The 23181-nt window shown below is 38.8% G+C and overlaps 4 protein-coding genes across 5 annotated transcripts in view; 2 read left to right on the top strand and 2 right to left on the bottom strand.

Moving 5' to 3' along the window:
• Positions 1-4805: 4805 nt before the first annotated feature.
• LOC100178300 (thyrostimulin alpha-2 subunit-like) lies at positions 4806-15733 on the top strand. The gene is made up of 3 exons (XM_026834072.1): positions 4806-5078; positions 5651-5826; positions 15375-15733. The coding sequence occupies exons 1-3, from the start codon at positions 4958-4960 to the stop codon at positions 15420-15422; spliced, it is 345 nt and encodes a 114-aa protein (XP_026689873.1). The 5' UTR covers positions 4806-4957; the 3' UTR covers positions 15423-15733.
• Positions 15734-16713: 980 nt separating this feature from the next.
• gpb5 (putative glycoprotein hormone-beta5) lies at positions 16714-17384 on the bottom strand. Its single transcript, NM_001278950.1, has 2 exons — positions 16977-17384; positions 16714-16893 (listed from the first exon to the last, which is right to left on the bottom strand). Exons 1-2 carry the CDS (start codon positions 17382-17384, stop codon positions 16714-16716), a joined length of 588 nt encoding a protein of 195 aa, NP_001265879.1.
• Positions 17385-18594: 1210 nt separating this feature from the next.
• LOC100183017 (NADH dehydrogenase [ubiquinone] 1 alpha subcomplex subunit 10, mitochondrial-like) overlaps positions 18595-23181 on the top strand; it is a 4956-nt gene continuing 369 nt past the window's right edge. Inside the window, exons 1-3 of one of the 2 annotated variants that reach the window (XM_026834007.1) lie at positions 18595-19588; positions 19765-19965; positions 20345-20401. In XM_026834007.1, the coding sequence (XP_026689808.1) occupies positions 18905-19588; positions 19765-19965; positions 20345-20401 (942 nt within the window). In that variant the 5' untranslated portion in view covers positions 18595-18904. Of the gene's footprint in view, positions 19589-19764; positions 19966-20344; positions 20742-23181 lie in introns of those variants that run through there. The other variant, XM_002125021.5, reaches the window with a different exon arrangement.
• Positions 20826-22675, bottom strand: LOC100180666 (trichohyalin-like). The gene is made up of 6 exons (XM_002124731.4): positions 22588-22675; positions 22388-22480; positions 22177-22320; positions 21933-22064; positions 21632-21787; positions 20826-21311 (listed from the first exon to the last, which is right to left on the bottom strand). The coding sequence occupies exons 1-6, from the start codon at positions 22588-22590 to the stop codon at positions 21084-21086; spliced, it is 756 nt and encodes a 251-aa protein (XP_002124767.2). The 5' UTR covers positions 22591-22675; the 3' UTR covers positions 20826-21083.

The following is a 23181-nucleotide window of genomic DNA, read 5'->3' as shown; positions in this document are numbered from 1 at the left end:
AGATGGGACATCTTTTTATTCAAATTTCTCGTCCTATATTTGATAGTAAATAAAAAACATTCAAAGAATTCTAAAACCGTACCCTCACGACTCTCATGGACCGTTGGTAATTGATTAAAACACGATCAGGATATTCGGATATTACGTGCTAAAGGTGTCCCATCTTACCCCACAGTATTGTACATATTTAAAGTATGTATACTAAAATGTTTGTAATACTTTTTCATATAAACTTCACATTGGTCAAAGAACGCTTTCTAAACTCTGAAATGTTAGGTTTATTTTTCTACCTAACACTAGACTGTCCAGCTTACAATTGCTGTAAAGCATTACAAATAATATATGTAACTATTGGTCTATATGGACTTACATGACTACCTTTTATATACATGCTGGTGCTACGATTAACGCAAACGACCATGTATTTATATCCAGGCCTGCAACGAACGTATTACGTATATATAAGTACATTTGAGTATAAAAAAGGTAATCGCTTTTCGACCCCAACAGCTTGTTGTTCTGCTATATCTTGTTGGTGCTGATTTGGAAACTTCGCGGGTTCGCGTCGCGGCGATACGACAGAAAAAGAAAATTTGTTCAGAAAAGCAAACCCCTTCGGCGATCCGAGAAATGCGAGATGCTATTTCTTGTTTTGTGTGTGAGGTTTTGTTATTACTGGGCTACAATAAAAAGTTTTTTATCACCTCAAAATTTATGGAGTTTTTTTTACATAATTCGTCATATCACGGATTTAAAGTGCGGGTACTTAGTGTTACGCAATTTTTATTCTGGTTAAATCTTTAACCCGAAACCTGCCCGCGGTAGAAAATAAGGTGCCAATCACCACTGATTTGGTAACAGTCGGTGCTGCCTATATTTAATTAGAGCACCTATATGATTGTTGGGTTTATAGAAACTAAATAAATTCGCGTAGTTTTTCTTGAGTCAGTATACGTCGGTGGTAGGCCTTGTCTAGTAAGTGTCAACTTTGTTAACGCGTTATTTCCACTCCCCGTCGTATAGCGAAAGCATGCATGCAAAGCGTGGAAATCCCACTCGAAAAATTTGCGTAATCTATATCTGCATGCCGGTACGAATCCATTACCATTACATGGCGAAGTTATTTTCGATTTTGATTTGCATGGTTTAAAAAAGGTTCGTGCAAATATATACACACACCCCTCTTTGATTAATCGAATCGGGACGCACAAAAATAATAAACAAATTGTTTCATGTTTCCATTTCACGAAATCAGTATAGCATAACTATATGAAAACGTATACACGCGTCTTTTTAACTTTCGAGGTATATTTAACCCAATGAAAATTTGTCTTTCGTTGTTGTTTAGTTCCTATAAAACATCGCATTCCAATCAGTAATGATTACTGCTGCTGCACCCCGCTTTTTGTAAATTGCTGTATGCCTCGTCTTAGTGGACTACACCAGCTGTATACTGTTGTAGTCGGTATACACAATTTCCTAAACTACACCACTGCAAGTCTAGTTTATATTAAGATGCACTACATCAGGCGACTCTTAAAAGTATAATACAAAGTATTACTGGTGTGAATTTAACAACTGAAGCAAAACTTGACGCGAATAAAACGACAAAGACAGTGAAACCAGGAAGAAGATATGTCGTTTCGCGGAAAAAGTCTTCAAATTTCGGTAAGTACATTGACCACAGAACAGCTTGAGAAAATTTTGTTGCCGGATGTAATATGTAAGCCGAGTTCATTTCACCGACCGCGTGCTTCCTGCTTCGGTACAGCAGGACAGTCTTGCGGGGAAAGGTTAAATGACTGGGATATTTATTTCACTGGCAACTATAAATTATACGCGAACAGTGACCGTAGATGTGCGGCTTGTTGGTTTTTTGGAACTTTCCTTGTCCGCAATGTAAGCGAGCGATGATTGGTTATGATGTTAGTGTAGACGGGGTTAGCGTATCGCAGATTTTGAACCAAATTAACGGATACAAAATTAACAAAAACATTTGTAGTTTTGCAAGTCCTTCATTGTTTATAGAAAGAGATGTATATTCAAAATAAAAATAACCACATGCTCTGTACTTTGGCGTCCTCCATGATTTATTGACTTACCTCTGTACTTCCGTCAGGTGGCACTGTAGATCCAAGTATTATTATACGTTTATTTCACGGTTCAAAAACAGACTCACTGTTTAACCTATGTTGCTATACTAATAAGTATAAGGATACGACAGGTGTTTTTATACTGTCTTGCCAAAAGATCCCTGTCCTTACAAAATAGAATAAAGGGAACAGTTTTAGTTTGTTCGAAAGTAACTCTACAGTTTATTGTAGGCCCTAAGATGATGCACCACTTTGTAAAAACAATGTAGCGATACAGATCTCGTTTTAAAAATATTTCCTCGCATAGCAGCGCTAGAGAGCACTTTAAATGTAAAATTTCGTCAAGTAACTTTTGTTTGTAAATTAAGGGAAAAAAATGTTACAAAATAATTTTTTTCTAACTGTTTTAACTTTTGCCTCGATGTTTAAAAACAATATATTGTGGTTTCGATCTTTTAAAATATGAAGTAACATTATAACTTATGACGTACCAACAAAAATGCGTTGCCAAGTTTATACCAAAACGTTTGCGCCAAAAACAGATTTAACTTGCAAACAGATTAAGAAATTGTTGTTGTATATACTTTCAACGAAAGCATGAATCACTTATTCATTGTTTTCATTCGGCAATCTCAGAAAACGTGGTTCTATTTCGAAAATGCGATTGCAGCGACCAATGTCAATACTTTACACTACGTCGTTTTGGCATAAATCTTGGCCAGTAAGTGCCACAAGCGCAATTCGAAAGTTAATTCACCGGAATAGTTTGGTTTATAAGCGGTTTCTTGCATAGGATGATTATGACATTGGTTGTCAGATTAATATCGCATCATGACGTCATCAGCATGCTATTTAATTACGAGGTTTTGGATAAAGTTAATCAGGAAAGGTGGTGGTTAAAAACTTGGTGAATGGAGGGCTTCAATTACTTGGTTAAGAAACTGGAAACCTGTTTAATGACAGACTTTGTAGCGGAACTTGTCGGGTAAAAAATGTAGAACAGAGAATTTGCTTGTAATTCGACTGCGGCGCATCGATTTGTTTATTACTTTATTCTCAATAAACAAACTTTGTAATCCCTGCCGCCCAGCAGTAAGCGGAGTGGGCATATCGACAACGCGGCTCTAATCTGCCACATTAACTATAACTTGCCGCGAGATTTCAACTGCGTCCGCAAATGACGCCCTTGATCTCTCGCAGGTAACCGCCCACTGTTGAATTCTTGGTGTCATGACGAAATCACGTATACCATGTAGACAAGCAATCTCTTTGTCGATTTCTTCGTTACCGGGATTCAGTTTTCTCAGAAACCTTGGCTTAAGCATTCTCTTTGTGGTTTAATTCCGGTGCTTCCCCGCTTTGCGAAGCGAACCGATTTGATCCGAGTAAAAATACATCGAATTAGCATATTGAGATGAAAGGTATTGTAAACTAAAGGTGTGACAGCCAACATATCTGCGTATGCTAATAGTCTTAGAGAGACCCAACCTTTGGGCTAATCGGCTCTCAGTCTGCCAATACACGTTGGTAATGTGAAAAGCATTATAGGAGTGCACCGCAATGGGTCGCTGTGGTGTATGGAATGAGATAAAGAGTGTAATTAAAGGATCAATAATTCACTGCTAATAAATTATTAATTTTAACGCCCTCGCACTTCCCAAATCCATAATTCAGCAGAGACAATACCGACCGCCCCGCTCATAATTGCTACCAAGGTAAGCCGCTTATCGCAGCAATATTATGAAGTTACACAACTGCAACACTACATTGATTTGCATACACATTGTCGGTGGTCTCTGTTACAATGACTACTTTGTCTTCTCCAAGGTTTAAATATACGTTTCGAAAGCCATGCTCAGCACTCGAACGAAGCCTGTCCAGTCTAATTTTCGCGGAACGGGCCGCTATTTGAAGCTATGTAAGTTCATTGGCCGCAGTTTGTATTCGGCTCGTCAAGCAAAGCGACATTTACGCAGCGTGATGACATTTCAATAGATATATACTTAGTGGTCGGTGTGGTATGTCTGTAATTCTTGTGGTCTTAGTGCGAATATAACTCTTGAAAAAATCGTTTTTTAAAAAAGTGTTTGGCGTTGCGACGATTGCTGACCAGCTCTGAGATGCGTAGTCACGCTTGACAGCGCTTGGACGACGTCACTAAAGCACCGAGTTTTGATGTTTATCTCAAACACGATTTTTTGAGCCTTAGAGCAGTGATTAGCCGCGGTACGGATCGCGCCTCCGAGAATTCGCTTCCCACAGCCACGCTTTGGCTTATTACGCATTAAACGGCTGTAATCGTGAAATTAGAAGCGAGTAGGAATTACACGTACAGTGTGCATGATAGTGCAGGTAGTACAGAAGGGGTTTTCGTAGCTTAACCGCATAGTAATGAGAAGGTAATGTCCGCAACCCTAGAGTTCGAGGTCGTGGTTGGCATAATTTCTATATTAGGTCATCAAACTCAGCTAGATCAAGGTTTCCTTTAACAAAGAAAAGGTTCCTTAAGAAACAAAATCCGATTTCGTGACTCGTTTAAGTCACTGGCCTATTGTCGCGATGAAATGGCCGATTCATTAACCTACGTGACCTCATTTGTTGCCTAATTAAACTTATCAGACAGGGTGCTGTCTAATTAAGGCGAGGGAGTTTATTATTGGATGCTCGGTTTGAGGTGATTGTTACCCAGATATCTTTGGCTTAATTACTGTTTGTTTATGCACAGATCAAAGTCAGCACCCGAAAATATCTCGCGTACAAAAGGCCTCCTTTAGCCGAACGTTGAAACCGAAATAAAGCAGTGTTGTCCATAGATTAATTAATTGTCAGGATAAAGTTGAACGTGAATACAGCTTAATTAAACAATGGCAAAAATGATTTTTCTGTGGTGTGTTCCGATATTGTTCGTCTGTGTGGGCATGCTGCCTTCGGTAACAATGCATGGTCATAGAAGTCCTGCAGCACGAATCGGATGCCACTTGGCCAGTAAGTTTATAGTTACCATATTTATGACTATAAACTGTTGTTTTGGTAATGTGTGTGCTTTGTTTTTGAGGTTCGGTGTATCACTATGCGACGGGATAAAAAATATCAGTCGCGCTTTGTACTTACATGCAAATGAGCAATATGTCTGAACACCACAAAGCACTGTCTTTTAGGTCTACCCATTTAAATACAATACCTTTAAATTCCCTCGGGCATTAAAGTACATTCGGAATCAGTCAAATGTGAATTTTAAAACGAAAACCGCTGTTCAAAAATATGTTTTAGAAAAAATATAACTTTTACCGGTCAACTGTTTAAATATTAGACTTATTCGATAATTTCATTTCATATTATATATAGTAGGGTGAAGGAAGTTGGGACACCTTTCATTCTATTTTCTCGTCCCATTTTGTAGTAAACCAATAGAACATTCTAGGTTTATAAAACCGTATATACCCTTACGACTCCCATTGACCGTGGTTAATTGTTTAAATCACGATCAGAACATTTGTTGTGCTTAAGTTTTCCCATCTTACCCCATTTTACTAATATATTATATTGTTATATTTCAGATTTCTCCAGAAACATACGAGAGGACAACTGCGTACAAGCTGTTATAACGATCCAGGCTTGCAGAGGTTGCTGTAAGTCATGGACCGTTCCTTCTACAGAGGCAAACAAAATCTTACATCCTGGTAAAAACATTACGTCCAAAGCATCGTGTTGTACTATCCTTGAATCTAGAGTGGTAAGTTGATGGGACTGCAGTGGCGCAAATGGTGTTGTGGGGTAAATGGTAAAGAATTGTACACCGTGGCCCTGGGACTCTAAAACAACGTTACTGTTAACTGCAAAAGTTAAGGACTACCAGTAACATAAGTGGTACAGAAATGTCATACCGTAGCCCCGCGATCCTTAAAGAGCGTTTATGTTAATTGCTGAAAACCAATCAGGAAATATGGAATATAGGTGTTAACGGTGTCCTGTACTGTCTAGTACTATATATTTCTAATGTGGTAATGGAAACAAAAAAGGTAGTAGCTCGGCTGCAGTTCGTTTATGGTTAATTTTAAATTAAAAAAAAATAGAAAAAGGCAAGTATGACGTCAATAGAAGTTTACAAATTCCCCCAAAAGAGACCGCTTTCAACCACAACGTTTTTACTAAATATTTTTCTTCGAATTAATTTATTTCGCCCCTTAAGGATAGAACAAGGAATTCCAGGGGCGGCCACAGTTGGTTCTTATCTCGCTATGCTAGATCTTTAAATCTCGGTCTTCGGGATTGTTGTCTACTGCTTGTGACGTCATATGTGGCTAATCTATGTGTGTACAAACAAGACAAAGTGTTTTTCGCCAGCAACGATAACCGGCTGTAATCCTCCGTGATCGATTGCCAGATCTTTGTATTCTAGTTAGTGTCGCCTGTCACGAGAGAACACCTCCGCGTAAATATTTATCGTCTCATGATATGTCGCATGCCGCCGACTGTCGGGCATCATCGAGACAGGAGGCATTTTGCACCACCCTCCCCCCTCCCACACTGTAATTCTGTCTACTTACAATAAAAAGGTCGCATAAAAGGTCGCTTTGCATATATAGATCCTTTGCACGCGACCCCGCTCCTCCGGAGGTTATCGGAGATCGCTCCGGACTTGATTTTATCGGAATCAATTTAATCTTCATAAAAATCTAAAGTTCGTAGCGCGTACCAAACACAAATACTGCAGTATCGGATTGGTTGACTAAAGTATGTATGGTTATAAATTATAAACTATACAACCCCGCACGGCCATTTTGAAATTTCGCTAACATTTCGTGACGTATGTGAACGAAAGACCAAACTCAAGTGAACGCTTTTAATCTACTCATCTTGCATTCGTTTTTTTGCTTCCTCTATTTTGGATATTCATTAGGTTCACATATTCCGCTATGACGTAGGTGCATCTTCGCGCTAAGCCCGAATTTACTATCAATACACCACCATATAGTCGGTACAAATACGCCCAGTGGACAACGACGCATATTATTGCGACCCTTTGACGTAAAACTATGCGACAAATACCATTAAACCCTGCAGTAATTAAGCATTGGTTTCCTATGTATCAATGCTACAACGTCACAGGTGTTTTTAACATAGACGGCTTTACGTTTTGAAAAAAGGCCAAATTCATAAACGTCAGAACAGAACATTATAATAGTTGCGACGAATCGAAAATTTTACGGTGTTTAAAAATAGCCTTTTAACGGACAGCACACCTGACGTACAAAATATTCACCTCGAATGACCCGTTGCGTTTTTACGATATCTATGATATATAGATGTATAGGGTCCCAGACGCACCACATATACGCAAATTACTATTCCCACGGTTCCACATTTATCAAACCTATGTACGCTATATACGCTTTCGGATATTAATTATTTATCTACATCGAGTATCACACTGTACCTTACACAGTGTATCATTACCATGCCTAATCTAATTACTGTATAATGAGAAAAGAATGTTAAACAGAAACAAGTTTGGTCTTTAAAAGTACCTGGTGTCTCGTTCATTAGTCCTAATGTACGTCAAGATATGACCCTGATATAATACGTCCACACGTTTAAGTGTGTTACACGTATTAAATCAGAACAAGCGAAGAAAATCGCTTACCGGGCACGCGCTTGGATCCGATTCCCGAAAAAAACAAGACCGTCGTAACTTGTTCGATTCGACCGTAGCCATAGTGTGAAAAACGTGACGATTTTACAACTCGTGTACATACCACGAGATAGGCTCGTGTAAACAGATGTGAATCTGATTTTACGCCTGGCGCCCCGTACGAATTGGGCAAATGGGATTTTAGGATTGATATCATAAAAGAGCAATCGTTGACAGCTTCGCAGTTGGTTGTCAAATTTCACAGAATGTTAATTGAAAACAGTTTTCGTCAAAGAATTCGCCGCGAACTAGAGATAAGGGATATAGTGACGTAAATAAAGAGCACCGTCATCCAGTTGGGCGGAATTTCTGTGAATTTTCGTTTTTCCAGGAAAGCGTGTGTGTTCACTAATAGGGCTTTAATTGCAAAACAATTTCTCGACCATCTGTGTATTAGAATACCCTGTTTGCATGCGTCGTAAAAATCGCAGCTTATGTAATCACACAAACGGTGTCCTGATTTCTGGGCCTTGGGCGACGATCTGCTGTTGTTTTTTGAATCGCGTGATTAGTGTGATCGGAATTTCATTATCTGGTTAATGGGCTTTCTGTCGGTCAAAGTTGACGCCTATGACGCGTTTATGACGTCACAAACAACCTGTCGATCCTGTGGTCTTCTAGGGAGAAACATCGACCCAGTAGGTCATGTTTTGTTTTCGAGGGATTTCGCTGTTGTGACGCGCAACTTTCGCGGAATTTTATGTAGCACACGCGAAAAGCGAAGTTTAATTAATTTACCGCCCTAATAAGGGTCGGTTGGGTTTAGAATCAAGTTGCTTGCGTAAGAGCTTGCAGGTGTCCTCGTCCCCGATCTTTAGTAAATAAATGGTGGCCCGCCGCAAGTGGTTAATGATCCCGCCACTGTCGTTTCTTGCTGTCACGCGAGCAGATACCCCAGCATCAGATACGCGACTCAAGTGCAAAAAAACTAGCCAAGAAATTCATTGAATCTCAGAGTTATTTACCAACAAGCTTTACCATCAATTGCGATATGCTGTCCCGATCATTAATCACAATCCAGATCGGCGCATTTCTACTGGACTGACGCATGAGGCACGGGAGGGCCCTCTAAATCTTGCCGTGCATCTTGATAAAGGTCGAATATTGTTTATCCTGGCTAAGAGGGCGCTCTCTAATGTGCAGAATGAAGCAGAATCACATCAAAAATTGAACAGCCGCAGAAATGTTAAAATACCAGGTGGTATTGATCTGCCTTTATCGGGTGATCGAGTCGAGCATTTAAAAGGATTTTTTCAATAATCTTTAACTGACAAAATAAAGAGCATCTCGCTTGTCAAAGATTTGAGCATAGCCTTCTTGCCATTAACATTTCAACGTGCATCGTGGACGTCGAATAAACGCCACGTAAACTGATAACGTCACCCTTCTAAATGATAAACTTTCCCCAATTTGCCGCTCGCCATTCTATATGAATAATAAATTAAACGACCGGGCAACAAACAGTTCAGTTGTAAAAACATCGTCAAATTAGTTCATTTCGAAATCCCAGCTTCTCACCCTTTGCACGATTTCGCCTGCTGTAATGAAAAATGTCCGCAAAATCTGGGGGGTTATTGGTTATATTTATATTATGTGAGCCAGCCTTTATTTATTTAGTCTGGAAAATGTGTAAGTAACTACGACTGGCGTCAAATCGTATCAACAATAACGCATCTGTATAGCGATGTGAGAAATTTTTGGATCGTTAACGAACGAATGTAAATCTGTGTCTTTACAAGGATATTAGAAACGTTTACACCGCCGCAAAGGTTAAAGACATACAAGTGTATAAACATTGAAAGTGTTAAGAATTGTGGCGACTTAAAATAACTTAAACCCGATTGCCGTTTTAAGCAGAAAAAATCGCTTTGAATAAATGCATTTTTACTGCGTTTTTACCCTAGTTAAACAGATTTATATCGTAGTTTTCCAAAATACATTCCGTGACCCAATTCGAAATTCTCCCAGCACATTTGTCATTGGACCATCTGATTGTGTCGTTTAAAAAAGTACTGGTTTATGTATTATGCATAAAGTCTCGATAATTATGGAACTTTAGGAGTTCCCCCGCCTATATTGGGGTAACGTCTGCTGTGGGCGAATCGCGCCATCGTTGAAACGTCTATCCCTAAACTGTACATTCGCACGGTGTCTGAATTTTGCGGAAGGCCGAGCAAGTTGCTGGAAATTTAAACACCCCCGCGTATAAATAAATACTTAATAATTATCGGACACACGTTGTATATTTTAAAGCCGAACTTTTAGGTATTTCTGAAAATTCAAAAAAAGTTAAAACCAGTTTTTTAAAAAAATAATTCGGCGCGTGAAAAACAAATTGTTTTATAGCAGTGTAACTAACCTGCGTGTATTTCCTATGACTATACAACTACTAATAGACAAGATTCCAGTTATTTGTGAAGCTGAAATCACAATCGAAAATGACTAGCTTTGCTCGGCATCCAAGACTGAATCACAAAAATGTCCGCTGACAAAAATGGACGCGCCGTTTATTGGCCAATCCTGTCAATCCACTTAGAGTTGTCGTTTTTATCACTGATTGGCTTAGATTCTATTCATTTGACTCCTACCACGATACCGCTGAGGTGGCTGTGTCATCGTATAACTGATATCATCAGGGGTTTGCTGTATGCAAACGGAAGTCTAATCGACAATTCATCAGATGTAGGGAATCCTTACGGTAAACCGCGCAGAGAATTTTAAGTGCAGTTTCCCTTATTTTACCAAAAATACAGAATATGAGTCACACGTTAAGAAGGAAAGTGGATTGAAAGTTCGGTCGTTAGTTTCCGAAATACGCCGAACTGGTTACGAAACTCAACCGCTGTAAAAACGGCGCAAAACCTTAGCCATGATGATGATACCCAGTGTGACGAATCGAATCATTGGCGTGTCGTGTCAAACAACTAACAGCGGGCTGTCCATGAACCGGTATCACTGCTCAACTGTTTGCTTTGCCTTCGATACGACGACGTCGTATACTCTTATCGCAAGATGTGGCATCATTTTAAGCAATTTAACGATGATTCATTTGCACTGTAGCGTGCAAGTATAACGTTGACAAATTGTCAACAGGATCTGGGACCCCGTGCCAGATTGACGTCCTGGTTAATTAGAAAACTCGGCGCTTCGCTTTAGGTTTTGTTGTCCCTGATGAAGCGCTATTAATTAACGGTAAATAGAGTCCGGAGTCTGATAAGCAGACGGCTCTAGTGATAATCCAGGTTTAGGCCTCGTTGCTATTCAAACCGCGATTCCGGAATTTCGACAACCCGACTAATTAGGCAATGATTTCGAAAATAGAAAGTGTCGGTTTATGCATCTTCAGGCATGCGAGCCGGGAGGAGAAAAGAATGAAAGGAAGCGTTGTTTATCGCTTAGTCGTGTCGCCACGACTCTCCCACATCACGAAGCAAAACGTGATGTTGGTCCTCTCGCCACATAACGTCCTAACATTGACGTAAACATGACCTTTATTCTTATATGAAACACTTTGGAACAAATATTTGTATGTCACTGTATGGAACTTCCCAAACATTATTGTAGGAAATTTATAATAGTTGCGTAAATTTTCAGTGTTGCCAGAAATGACTCGAGAACTAATAAGTGCCATAAAAATCCAGTATGTTTTCTTAAATGCTTTTGATTTGGCGGCACTTGCAGCGTCATTTTTCGCTCATAAAGTGGCCTTTCACTCGGGCGATCCGGCTCCACTTAAAAAAGCTTAAACAGTTCGGGGTAAATCGGATTACTCGTTATAGTTGCGGACGGTACCTGTTTAACAAAAAACCTTTAATTCGCCAAACACTTTATAGTTTTAAATGCGCTGTATACATGACTTATACGTAAAGCAATGAACAGGTGTGTTTTAAACGTCCTGTTTACGTTTAAGTTTACATCAAAATCCGATTTTTATTACTCGGTCCCCATCGCCAGATTAAACTGTAATAAATTAAGTCAAATTGAGCATAGAATGCTGGTAACACTTTACCGAGCTATATTGTTTGTGTTTTCGAGCGTGCGAAGGTCTATTTACCGGCGAGTTTTGGTCGATAAATAGTTGTGCGTTGCGGAACGCTGGATGATGTTTCTACAGACCGCTATGGCTACACTGGCCGTTAACTACGTCATGCTTTCGTCGAAATCCACCACGCCGATCTAGAAGTGTTGCAACTAACGACAACTTGGGTCACAATCCCAAACAAACAGTCAGGAATACCTGCAGGGCCGCCAGCGCGACCGCTGGTTTAGGGACGGAAGAGGGCACTGCGATATGTGGTTCCTATAGCCCCGGAATTAGAGATGACTCAATTCTTTTGTTCTTTCAAATTCACGGCTATCAAAGATGATGATCCGATTAAAGGACATCTTAATTAAACGTATGCATGGGTGTCCGGGTCGTCGGTCCAAAATGGAGCTTCGTTTTCTACTTAAAATTCCGCTAAATCACGTAAGATGCTCCCGATTGTTTAAAACAGCAACAGATAACGTATTGGTTTTTGACCGTCATGCATATTGGGAGGTATACTGTGACTGTCACCATAGATCGTATTAAGATATCATACTTGGGATACAAACCGCCACCCACACTCGGAGATCCTGATTTCGATTGATTTGTTGTCCAACCGAGACGTGTAAATAAATTGCGTTGAATTAAAACTTAAGATTTTGTCAGTTCACTTTCGACCATGCTGTCAATCACACAGTCGGCCCTAACCCTTCTAAACAACTGCTATAATATGTATACAAACAAAGACATTGCCCGTTCCATGGCACGGCAATACACACCTAGAACGAGTTGGCAATCCACGCGCAGTTTTACCACAATCCCCATGCGTTTTGTTTTCGCTCGAAACAGCTGTGTGTACGGTCCTAGCACGCGATGCCTCGTTAAATTCGGTGATTTTGTTCCATCTTGCTCTTCTCCGATCGTTGGGCGAAGTCAGACCGCTTTGCATTCCACGATCTGTGATAACCCTTGTCCAACCGCGCCGTGGACCGCTGGCACTATGCGTTTGTTTTCAGTTGATGGTCTATACGTTATGATGAGATAACGAGTGTCCGCGTCATCAGTGTACCGCCAAGCCGCAAAATTTATTGGTCCTTGTTTCACGTGTCAACTTCGGCGAGCCCGATTCGCGATCAGATCGCCTTCAAACGGCAGGACTGTTTATGACGTAACAAACATCGCGTGGCGAGCTCTTATAAACATTTATTTTTAGCATCAGATAACCGAACCCCAAAACAGTAATCTCCTAAAGTCAGCCTGAGTGCATTGCGCTGTGGCATAAAGAAGCTGACTCGGCTACCCGCATGACTTTAGAACGACCCGGCTATAGATACATCGATTTAAACAGAGACGAAACGTTATGTAAGTTTCACCAACGTGGATTACATAACCTGCTGAAGCCGTGGTAATCGCTGGCGCATAAACCATTATGACAGAAACACCACTCATCGTTCGCCGCCACGGTACTGTACTCGTTTCACCTTGTCTGTATAGAAGCCTAAAAAGGGCCCACCCAAAATAACACCTCATTCGAAAACCGTTAAATTAGATTAGCATTCAAGTTCTATATTTAACGTAGGGTTTATGTATAGTCGCTTTGAAAGCAGGTTATTTAAATCCTATGTTAGCCGCATGTTTATTATAGAGCAGCAGGATTAACCGGGGGTGTGGTACTAAAGGGCCTTTGTTGACTTTAAAATGAATGTCTTGATCAGCAAGAGTGAAGCGGTCGCCATACAGAACTGAAGCGATTATCGTATTTTGGTTGCGCGCAAAATCTTCAATATCTCTACCAACCAACGCCAAGCTTTAATCCGGCAGTTATGTATTTACCTGCGGTCGGTTTCTGGAAATGGGAAGCTTAGTTCGATGTTATTTTTAAGACAGCGGCCTTGTTTAATTAAATTCCGTTTGCGCGTCGTCATTTTGTGGAAAAGCGGGATTTGGCAGCGGTAATAATAGGGTTAGGCTTGGTTTGGACAAAGGACAAGGCGAGATGACAATTACTCTGAACAAAAGAGTGAGTGCGGGCCTGCATCTTATGACCTGTTATTAATTTATAGATAAGAAACGCACCTCCTCTTGTCGTTAAACAAGGCACCAAGTGTAAGATTAAGCGAGTCGGATCTTCTGCTTTCCAACGCAAAGCGCAAACTACGAAACAAAGCTGGTCATCGTTTCTATAATCAAAGCACATGTGCGACGCAATAGCTCGATCATGGATTACTCGTATAATTCGACGCGGGCACCAGTCACCGAGTCTACGATTCCAACAGATAGAAGATGATTAATGAGCTCACGGCTGTTTCATTACCAAATTAAACGCAGAAATCCGGCTTTTACAAAACACGGTAATTCTAATCAAACCAAAAGAAATATCTGAAATCCAATGCGATTAAAAACATCTTTGAAAGCAAAACTCTGTCGGGGAGAAATATTTCTACTGATTCTTGCAGCATATTTTGCACCAAATAAATTCGCTTATAATACAAATTTTAACTAGTAATAACATTGTGTAGTGTAGGTTGGGGTAAAATGGGCCATATTTTCTTCATTTTAACCGTCTCGATTGATAGTAAAAAAATATTTTTTACAAAAGTATATAACCTTATCCTTACGACTCTCGCTTTGGTAGTAACTGTTAAAAAACGATCAGAAAATATAAAATATCAACTGCTGACCGTATATCTGTCTTACCCCATACAGATAGTACGGCACTATAATTTTAATGGTTTGCGCCTTTTTAGTGAAAATTGTATATTCAATATCTGTCTCACTTCAATTCCCACTGGAGAAATATATCCCAGGCCGTTGACATTAATCCCCACATAAATGTCTTCCATAATAATGCACTGTTTGTTAATATTACAACCACTAAGCAGCTCATTGGGTTTCCTAAGAGCTCAAAGTACGTTGGGGTTTATTAGATGGTATACAACCAAGCAGCTTGATGCCGCCACAGCGTGCGCGATGTAGGACACCAGTGTTAAAGCTATGAGTTGCCCTTCTGCGAGAAGATATATTAACAATATTGATGATGTTTGGTCATACATTGTATGTGCACACGTTCATTAAAAATACCAAGGTTGGATTCCCGGAACGGTTCCGTTTTAACCGACTTGTGATCCTATCACAAGCTTAAGGTCTGCGCAATATAGGTTTCGTATATTGCGTATAAACTCTAGAATGACGCACGTCAATTGACCTAGAAATTTTAAATATAATTATACGTTTACAGCAACAAGCTGCATCCTGGTAGCACCAGTTTATACGGCTTGTAAATGGAATGCCGCTCGGTTATATTTGATTTGTAAATGCGACCCTGGCATAATATGGAAATTAACCTGTCAATCATTGTTAGCGTAAACCTATACAGAAATTGATGAGGTTTTTAGTATGGCCAATATTACAAGATATTTGCTGTTATTTTTGTTTTATGGGACAGTTCTTTTATATGTTTTTATTTTCAGGTGATATTTTTAAATCTAATGCTTTTTTAAGTATTAGGCATGAGATAGTTTTCTTTTATGAGATGATTTTGTAAAATCTCCTTATATTTCAGATAAGATTCCACTTTTTTGTAGCGGAAGAGTGGTCATCAAAACAATAAGATCGGCAACTCGATGCGACTGTTGGCGCTGTTTTGAATCTATCAGCACCATATCAGCACCCTAGCTTTCGAGTCATTTGTACAAGCTTGCAACTCGCCTGCTGCGCACGCTTAACAGGACCAATGCAACACATGTCCTGTTCCTTGTATCTCCGCTGTGGTGTCCACAAATTCATTTGTGTTTATATACTTGCTTTTTCCTGCGTTCAAAAAACATTAGGTCGTCTTTTAATAAAAACTGCTTTCCGCTTTGCAATATACGGGTGTTGTGACAGCCAAATGAAATTTCAATAAAATGTTTCAAGCAGACACTTCTTTGGTTTTAATAAATGAATAGAATACCTACAAGTTACAGATTCCACGGACAGCAATTAAATTTAAAAACATAGAATATTAGCGAAGGGGGTCATGAATATTTATATGTTTAGCCGCCTTCCCACGATTTAAATCCCTTCCTTTAAATGTTATCGCCATTTTTAATGAGAAATATTGCCGCCTTATCAAAAGCAAATAAAATGCCTTTCTAGGATGCACTGACGCCAATTGTGGCAGTTCCAACCTTTGTTTGCGGCTTTGCCACGCCTGCGTTGTTTGCCGCAATTCTTTTAGTGTATAGTGACAACAGATTTAAGTGTCGAATTCGAGCCGTCGGTATACGTTCACGGTAAACTAGTAAAACCGCGGAATTTGAAATTTTGACAACTCCTTGCCGATATTCAGATCTAGTAAGAATTCTGGTCCAAAATTGAAAGTCTTTAATTTAAACTTAAACTCTTTAATTTAACTCTTCCTGTTAATCAAATTGCTATAAGTCTGTGGATACTTTTTTCGCTTTTTACTTTACAACGTCTGTCTTTGTTATAGTCGACAGGCGAACAAGCATGGTTTACAAATACTCTTTTATGTAGTACTAAGTAAATACCAAGAAAATCTTTCAACACACGTAATGTTTCTGCGATTTTTGTTGTAATAAATACGAGTTCACAGCAAAAGTCAAATGAAGAGATGTGCAAATAACAAACGGAAAAGATTCGGAAAAATCGGGTTTCAAAGGATTAAGACGAAGACGTAAGCGGGAACCTTGATTGATGATAAGGTCGAACCAGGAGATTGTTTTTCGAAACTGTTTCATCCCAAACAAACCTTTCATCGGAGCATCTTATATTGGCCTCTCTGCGCCTTTTCAGGCAGCGTTTGCATAGTTATTCTACGTCACTGGATTATTAATCGTCTTAGAGTCTGACGCATCTATAGTTTACCAGGAAACTTCTTGGACGGGTAAACGTCCAGATTACAAGCATATCGCCCTGGTCGGATCGCAATTTCTACAGTTACAAGATGTGGGGACGGTGATGTAAAAAAAAGGGTTTACTCCGGGTTCGCAATACGGATTGACAACTCTCACTGTTCGCGTCGTCTGCGCAGTACAAACTGAGTGTATTCTTTCAATCCTATCGTTGACTTTAGGAATCTGTGAAAAGAGAAGCAGGTTAGAAAACTGTTTAAGTTTAATACTTTAGTGAATTAGGATACAAGTGTTTAAATTCAACTTACTTCGTATGACTCGCAGTATCCTTCGCATTTTTGAATACGGGTGTAAGTTTTGTTATGGCAGCCCCTTCTTCTTGGAAGCCGATGTCTATGGTTCCGTCTTGTCAACAAGCAGGTGTTGCATGTTGTGCCTCTGTGTGGTATCGCCGATTTCCTGAAGCTGGCGCTGAATCGTGAGCTTGATCTTGCCACGCGTTCTAGCAAGGTTTCAGAGGAAAAACTTTGAAACGAGAAGTCGACGGTGTCCGGCTGTAACGATCGCCGAAGTCGGATATTTATTCCGTTCGCGCTGGTGGTACGCTTGGAAAGTTCGTGAATAAACGATTTTGGATTTATACTTGTAGAAGCTTCTACAAACGTAGCTGCGACTGATACACACAAAAACATTCGCAGAACGGCAATGCTGTTCATGTTTCCACTTCTGCTACACACCACGCACATCGCTGATTGGTCTTCCTGCATCTTCGGGAATAAGTTTGCTAATTGCATCATCGTCATCAATTCGTGGAAGAACTCGTTTACTTCGCTGATGAGATTTTTCAATCGCTCTCAGGCGTCTTTGCTTTGCTGCCTCGAGAATGGTCTGATAGCTCGATCGCTCCGTCCGTGCGCTTATATATCCTACTGGGTTAATGCCGCACTTACTAATCACAGGTTCTCGCCAAGCCAAAAAAATATGGTTGATACGATAAGCAGCCTCAAGATCTTTGGTCGCTTGAAATTGATAACACGCGACCGCAAAGAAAAAGAGTGCGCGGGCCCGGGCTAATTAGGCAAAGTGAGAGATTTCGATCTTTTTTTTCATCGAGATGCGACCTTAACGTTAAGAAAAAAACCATTGCGTTGACGTAGAAATATTACGACACCGGTTACGTACTCACGCAGTGTAATGGTATTACGGTAAGGTTTGTTTCTCCAACGCTTTGTTCCTAAATATAAACTTATATGACGAGGTACAGAACCGTCAATTTTACATCAATAATATTGAATTATGCAAGAATTACGTCAAAGACAATTCGTCCTGGTTATTCGCTTCTCCGTTTTTAGATTTATCTGCATCTCCATCGGCATTGAAAGCGTCGGGATGTCTCCGTAAGCTAGATGATTAATTGGATGAGTAGTTCATTTTAGATAGACATGGTTGCGTTAACAAAGCGATAATGTGCGTAACTGTTTTCTTCTGTCAGTGGTATTCTCAGAAAATATCCAGTTTTATCATCAGTACGGACGCTTGGATGCTTTTAAGTAAATGTATAAAATTAGCCCTGATCTCTTTCTGTTTAATGTGGATGGACCGGTTTTCGCTATGTAAAAATAGCTCAAAATGTTTCAGGTTGTTTACAGAATGTGAAAAACAAGTGAAACATAAAGCGTCAAGCAACAGTCCGTATATTTATGCTTAAAACAACTAATCAAGTATTTTTTATCTTTTAAAATATTGTCTGTTGGTTTTCTATTTGATGTCTTCTGTCATAAAGTCTGTCCGGAAGGTGGCGGTAGAGGGTGAATATTGAATTGACATTCAGGATCCACCGAGTTTGCTAACAGTGTGAAAATCTTAGAATGGAAGTTTGTGTTACAGTGTGTAGAGTAGACTAATTTGACTAATATAAACCTATAGGTGATATTTTCAAATTACGTAACTAAGCAATGTAGATCTTATTAAATCTAAATATTTGGGTTTGTGAACACGTCAATAGGTACACTCGTACACAGAACACAGTATACTACATAACATACACCAGTTGTGAAAACTGTATGATCTGTTTTGTGTACATTATAGAACTTGAACACATATTATACAAAATCTCGATCAATAAAGAGTGAATTAAAACCTTTTTTTTAGGAGCTTTGCAGAAAATATTTATCTAAATAAATGTGTTAGGCCACTTTATTTTTTATATCTGTGTTCATTAAAAACCCATTGCACAATGCTGCAGAGCAGGGCATCAAACCTATTACAAAGGTGCAGTAAAGTCGTGACAAACGCTGGTCTAAAGGAGGTGAACAAAATTGGTAGCATTGCTCTGCAAAGCCATGCAGGGTATGCCACATTACTTGATACTCTAGGCGATGCCTATCAACGAGTGAAGTTCAAGGTCTATCGTGACCCTCGCCACCATCTAGATTACGATAAGTGGTGCAAGATCTTTGTGACAGAAGGCAACATCGGTGTCGGGAAGACTGCATTTGCCGAGGAGTTTGCCCAAAAGTTAGATCTAAAGTTCTATGGCAATGTATCAATAAATTACGATGTGGAAAGAGATTCCTCAAAGCAAGTTACAGCTCCAAAGATGATGGAATGGTACACCAACCCAAAATCGGTGCTACAGATGTCTAGAAACCTTTGCAACGATCATTTCTGCCAAGAGCCTGCTGATTACGTGCACACATGCAGATACCAGAGCAACAAGCTTGTCATGCGCACCTTGCAGTATTGTGATGCACTCGCTTACCTACTCTGGTATGGACGAGGCGTTACCATGGTTCGTCAATTCTACAGCGATGATGTCTTCGCTCGTGCAATGAAACAGATGGGTTGGATCGATAAACGATTCTGGGATTTCTACCTCCTGCACAGGGACTACTTGGATGAAGACTTAATTCCACCACAAGTGTGTATTCTCTTTTTGTAAAGTTCCATGTAATAATTAAACTAATTATCATTGATTTATAACTGACAAAAATATGACAAAAAAAAATAATTTGCATACCCATCCTTTAAAAATTTGTATTGAACATATTAAATATGGTAAAAAAAGTTACATTTTTATGCCCTTTTATTTTCCAGGTTGTTTTTTACTTGGATGCTTCGCCTGAGCAATGCTATGAGAACGTGCAAGCTGGTAATAACGAGGCAGAGAAGAAACTACCATTGGATTTCTATAAAAGGGTTGAAGATGCTTACCGAACATCGTATATACCTGAAGCTGAGGAAAGAGGAGTTAACGTGGTGGAATTGGATTGGAATAATCCACGACCAGTTATTGAGGTAAACCTTTAGAGGCCTAACGTTTTAAATGCAGGGGTTACATAAGCAAAACATATAAAATTGTGAAATTAATTTTACTCTAACGTATTATTTTCTAATAAATTCACTTCAAGTGTGGAAAATTTAGAGCTGGCTTGTTTTTCTTGTAACTGTAAGATTTTCAGCCACCTATGGCAAAGGTAGATATGTTTGTTTTTGTTGGCCATTTTATATTGTTTTAAATAATATTAGTTTAACTTTTGCTCAACACTGTATTGGGGTTTTCATAATCAGTATCTTGGTTGGGCAACTTTTTAAATACATTATGTTGGTTTAATAAAAATTTAGTAAATATAATAAATTATATATATATATATATATAATTTATTTTCAAATTTAGGTTATTGAAGAACTGGATGCTTTGCCGAATATGTTAAGTCCAACTAACTTGTGGGACATTGACAACAGTCAGCTAAAGCGTGTGATGAGAAATGCTATGAATGATTCCTTCCGATGCACTCGGTATATCTACTGTCCGATTGAGGAGCTTTGGTCACAGCAGTGGACCCAATTGCTTTATGAAACAGAACGAGATAATTGGGACAGCAGGTACCCTAAGGGTTACTGTGTTGGGGAAGGTGATACGTGGATTCCTTTGAAACCACAACATCCTCACAATTTCCTGCGAAGAATTTGAACAACAGGTGGAACTTTTTCTTTTTCAAATTATATCAGACATGGAAGTTTCAAGCTGAGCTATTGTTTTGGTCAAATAAATAAATTATTATTAGTATGAATGGGTATGATTTTCTAGATAGAAAGTGTTATACTGCTGTTTTAGTGGCTGCAAAACTGTTTGTTTTAGCAAAATAACACAGGAATACCACAGTATGTCAGTTTACTAAAACTAAAAAGCAAACATTGCAATGGATTATACAGTACAAGTACAAAAACGAATATATATATAAAATATAAATTCTTATACAGTGAAGAATGGTGCAATTATAACATACGTCCTAATACTGCAACGGAATTCGTTGGACCCTCAATATTTATGGAAAATAGTAGACTAGTACTATTAAATCTTTACCAATTTTCACCACTATTATGTTTGAAATTCTAATTAAGCCTAGTTAGAATTAACCTAGCTTTACAGTAGAGTAATTAACAAATGAAGATCTTGGACCTTTCCCAATGTTCGCAGTCAGTTGTGCTTGTTGGGCCATCTGGGAAAAGTTGGAAGATTTTCGCTTCACAATTTCTCTTTCTGCTTCATTGATCTTAGCTTGAAAACGAGAAAATTCAAAAGCAGCTTCCTTCAGCTGAAGATGAGTTTTCACTCGGTTTTCCTTTGCTTCCAAATCCTCCTGCAAATCAAATAAAATATTGTAAATGTAATGTAACTTATCCTCGCATAGCCAGAAGATGACAGTCGTTAAATACGGATGTTATGTTTTATACACCGAGTGCCAGCTTAGAAGTTACCAAGTATGTTACTTTGTGGGGGATTGTTATGTTTTTTTTTATGTGGCTGATAATTTGGAGAAGCAATTAGTGATCACTGGGTTGGAGCAATTGCCGCTAATTGTCTCGCCCAAAAACAGATACAACTACACTTGCTAAAATCACTAAGCATACAAGATACAAGTTACAACTATGTTTATTGATAAGACCACGACACATCCACCTTAGTTCTCTGTATCACTTGTTGATCACGCTCCTGGACCTCCGTGTGTTTCCTCCTCCATCCTTTCTCAGATTCCTCCCGCATCGCTTGCGCTCGAACAGATTTGTTCATCGTGTTTTTTAACGCTGTATTCGTAGCTCGCAATAATAGTTGTTTCTGTAAAGAATATCACATTTGACACATTTGTGAAAAAAAAGTTTATATTCTATGCTATGTTGGGCTATATCATTTAGATTTTAGATGTTCCTTTATTTCTTTGTCATTTTGAAATAAAAAAGACAAAACTAGATTTATTTCATACTTTATGTTGGGCAATATCATTCAGATGTTCCTCCATTTCTTTGTCAAGTTTCCTTTGATTCTCTCTGGTTTGTTGGATCTTTTGCATCATTTCTTTCCCATGCATCTTCACCGTATTTTCTCTTTCCATCACCTATTAAGAAAAGGTAAATCAAACATTTTTGTAGGCTCTGCTGCATACTAAATTACAATTCAATCTTCCTTTTGGCAAAAATCAGTGAAAAACAGTTTCATTTTAAACCAACCTTTTTATGATGGTTTTGCTTAGCAATGGAAAGCTTCTGATTCATGGTTTCTCTTCTTATTTCTTCCTCATGTTGATTCTTCCTCCTCAGTTGTTCCTGGAGGACATGAAATCTTTCTCTTTGTCGCTTGTTCATTAGTTTTATCTGAGAATAGTTCATTTTCACGAAATAAAATTGAACTTTATTCAGTTATTACTATTAGCAAACTTACTTTTTCCAATTCTTTCATTTCATTTTCCAGCTTCACCTTTTCAGCTCTGGTCAATCTATCCCTAATGTCATGGTCAGTGGCTTCTTGGAATGCCTATAATTCCAAAACCATAGATATATGAGTTCCATTTATAAACCTAAGATTTGGCAGAAGTTCTGATTTTTAAATAGTATGAAACGTTCCAGTTAAACAAGATTTACCATTATTTCTTGATTAATTGGATGAGTAGTTCATATTAGATAGACATGGTTGCGTTAACAAAGCGATAATGTGCGTAACTGTTTTCTTCTGTCAGTGGTATTCTCAGAAAATATCCAGTTTTATCATCAGTACGGACGCTTGGATGCTTTTAAGTAAATGTATAAAATTAGCCCTGATCTCTTTCTGTTTAATGTGGATGGACCGGTTTTCGCTATGTAAAAATAGCTCAAAATGTTTCAGGTTGTTTACAGAATGTGAAAAACAAGTGAAACATAAAGCGTCAAGGAACAGTCCGTATATTTATGCTTAAAACAACTAATCAAGTATTTTTTATCTTTTAAAATATTGTCTGTTGGTTTTCTATTTGATGTCTTCTGTCATAAAGTCTGTCCGGAAGGTGGCGGTAGAGGGTGAATATTGAATTGACATTCAGGATCCACCGAGTTTGCTAACAGTGTGAAAATCTTAGAATGGAAGTTTGTGTTACAGTGTGTAGAGTAGACTAATTTGACTAATATAAACCTATAGGTGATATTTTCAAATTACGTAACTAAGCAATGTAGATCTTATTAAATCTAAATATTTGGGTTTGT

The sequence above is a fragment of the Ciona intestinalis genome, chromosome 4 (genome assembly GCF_000224145.3).
Source record: "Ciona intestinalis chromosome 4, KH, whole genome shotgun sequence".
NCBI classification, from domain to species: domain Eukaryota; kingdom Metazoa; phylum Chordata; class Ascidiacea; order Phlebobranchia; family Cionidae; genus Ciona; species Ciona intestinalis.
The sequence above is the reverse complement of the archived record's forward strand: the minus strand, read 5'-3'. Positions and strand labels throughout refer to the sequence as shown.

What these genes read in the sequence shown, in the direction of transcription:
- LOC100178300 (XM_026834072.1), top strand. Translation starts at nt 4,958, where the DNA reads ATGGCAAAAATGATTTTTCTGTGGTGTGTTCCGATATTGTTCGTCTGT. An exon ending in AATCGGATGCCACTTGGCCA is followed by an intron (nt 5,079 to 5,650) that starts GTAAGTTTATAG and finishes GTTATATTTCAG; the next exon opens with ATTTCTCCAGAAACATACGA. An exon ending in CTATCCTTGAATCTAGAGTG is followed by an intron (nt 5,827 to 15,374) that starts GTAAGTTGATGG and finishes CTTATATTTCAG; the next exon opens with ATAAGATTCCACTTTTTTGT.
- gpb5 (NM_001278950.1), bottom strand. Translation starts at nt 17,384, where the DNA reads ATGAACAGCATTGCCGTTCTGCGAATGTTTTTGTGTGTATCAGTCGCA. An exon ending in GATACTGCGAGTCATACGAA is followed by an intron (nt 16,894 to 16,976) that starts GTAAGTTGAATT and finishes CTCTTTTCACAG; the next exon opens with ATTCCTAAAGTCAACGATAG.
- LOC100180666 (XM_002124731.4), bottom strand. An exon ending in AGCAAAACCATCATAAAAAG is followed by an intron (nt 22,065 to 22,176) that starts GTTGGTTTAAAA and finishes TTTTCTTAATAG; the next exon opens with GTGATGGAAAGAGAAAATAC. An exon ending in ATGATATTGCCCAACATAAA is followed by an intron (nt 21,788 to 21,932) that starts GTATGAAATAAA and finishes TATTCTTTACAG; the next exon opens with AAACAACTATTATTGCGAGC.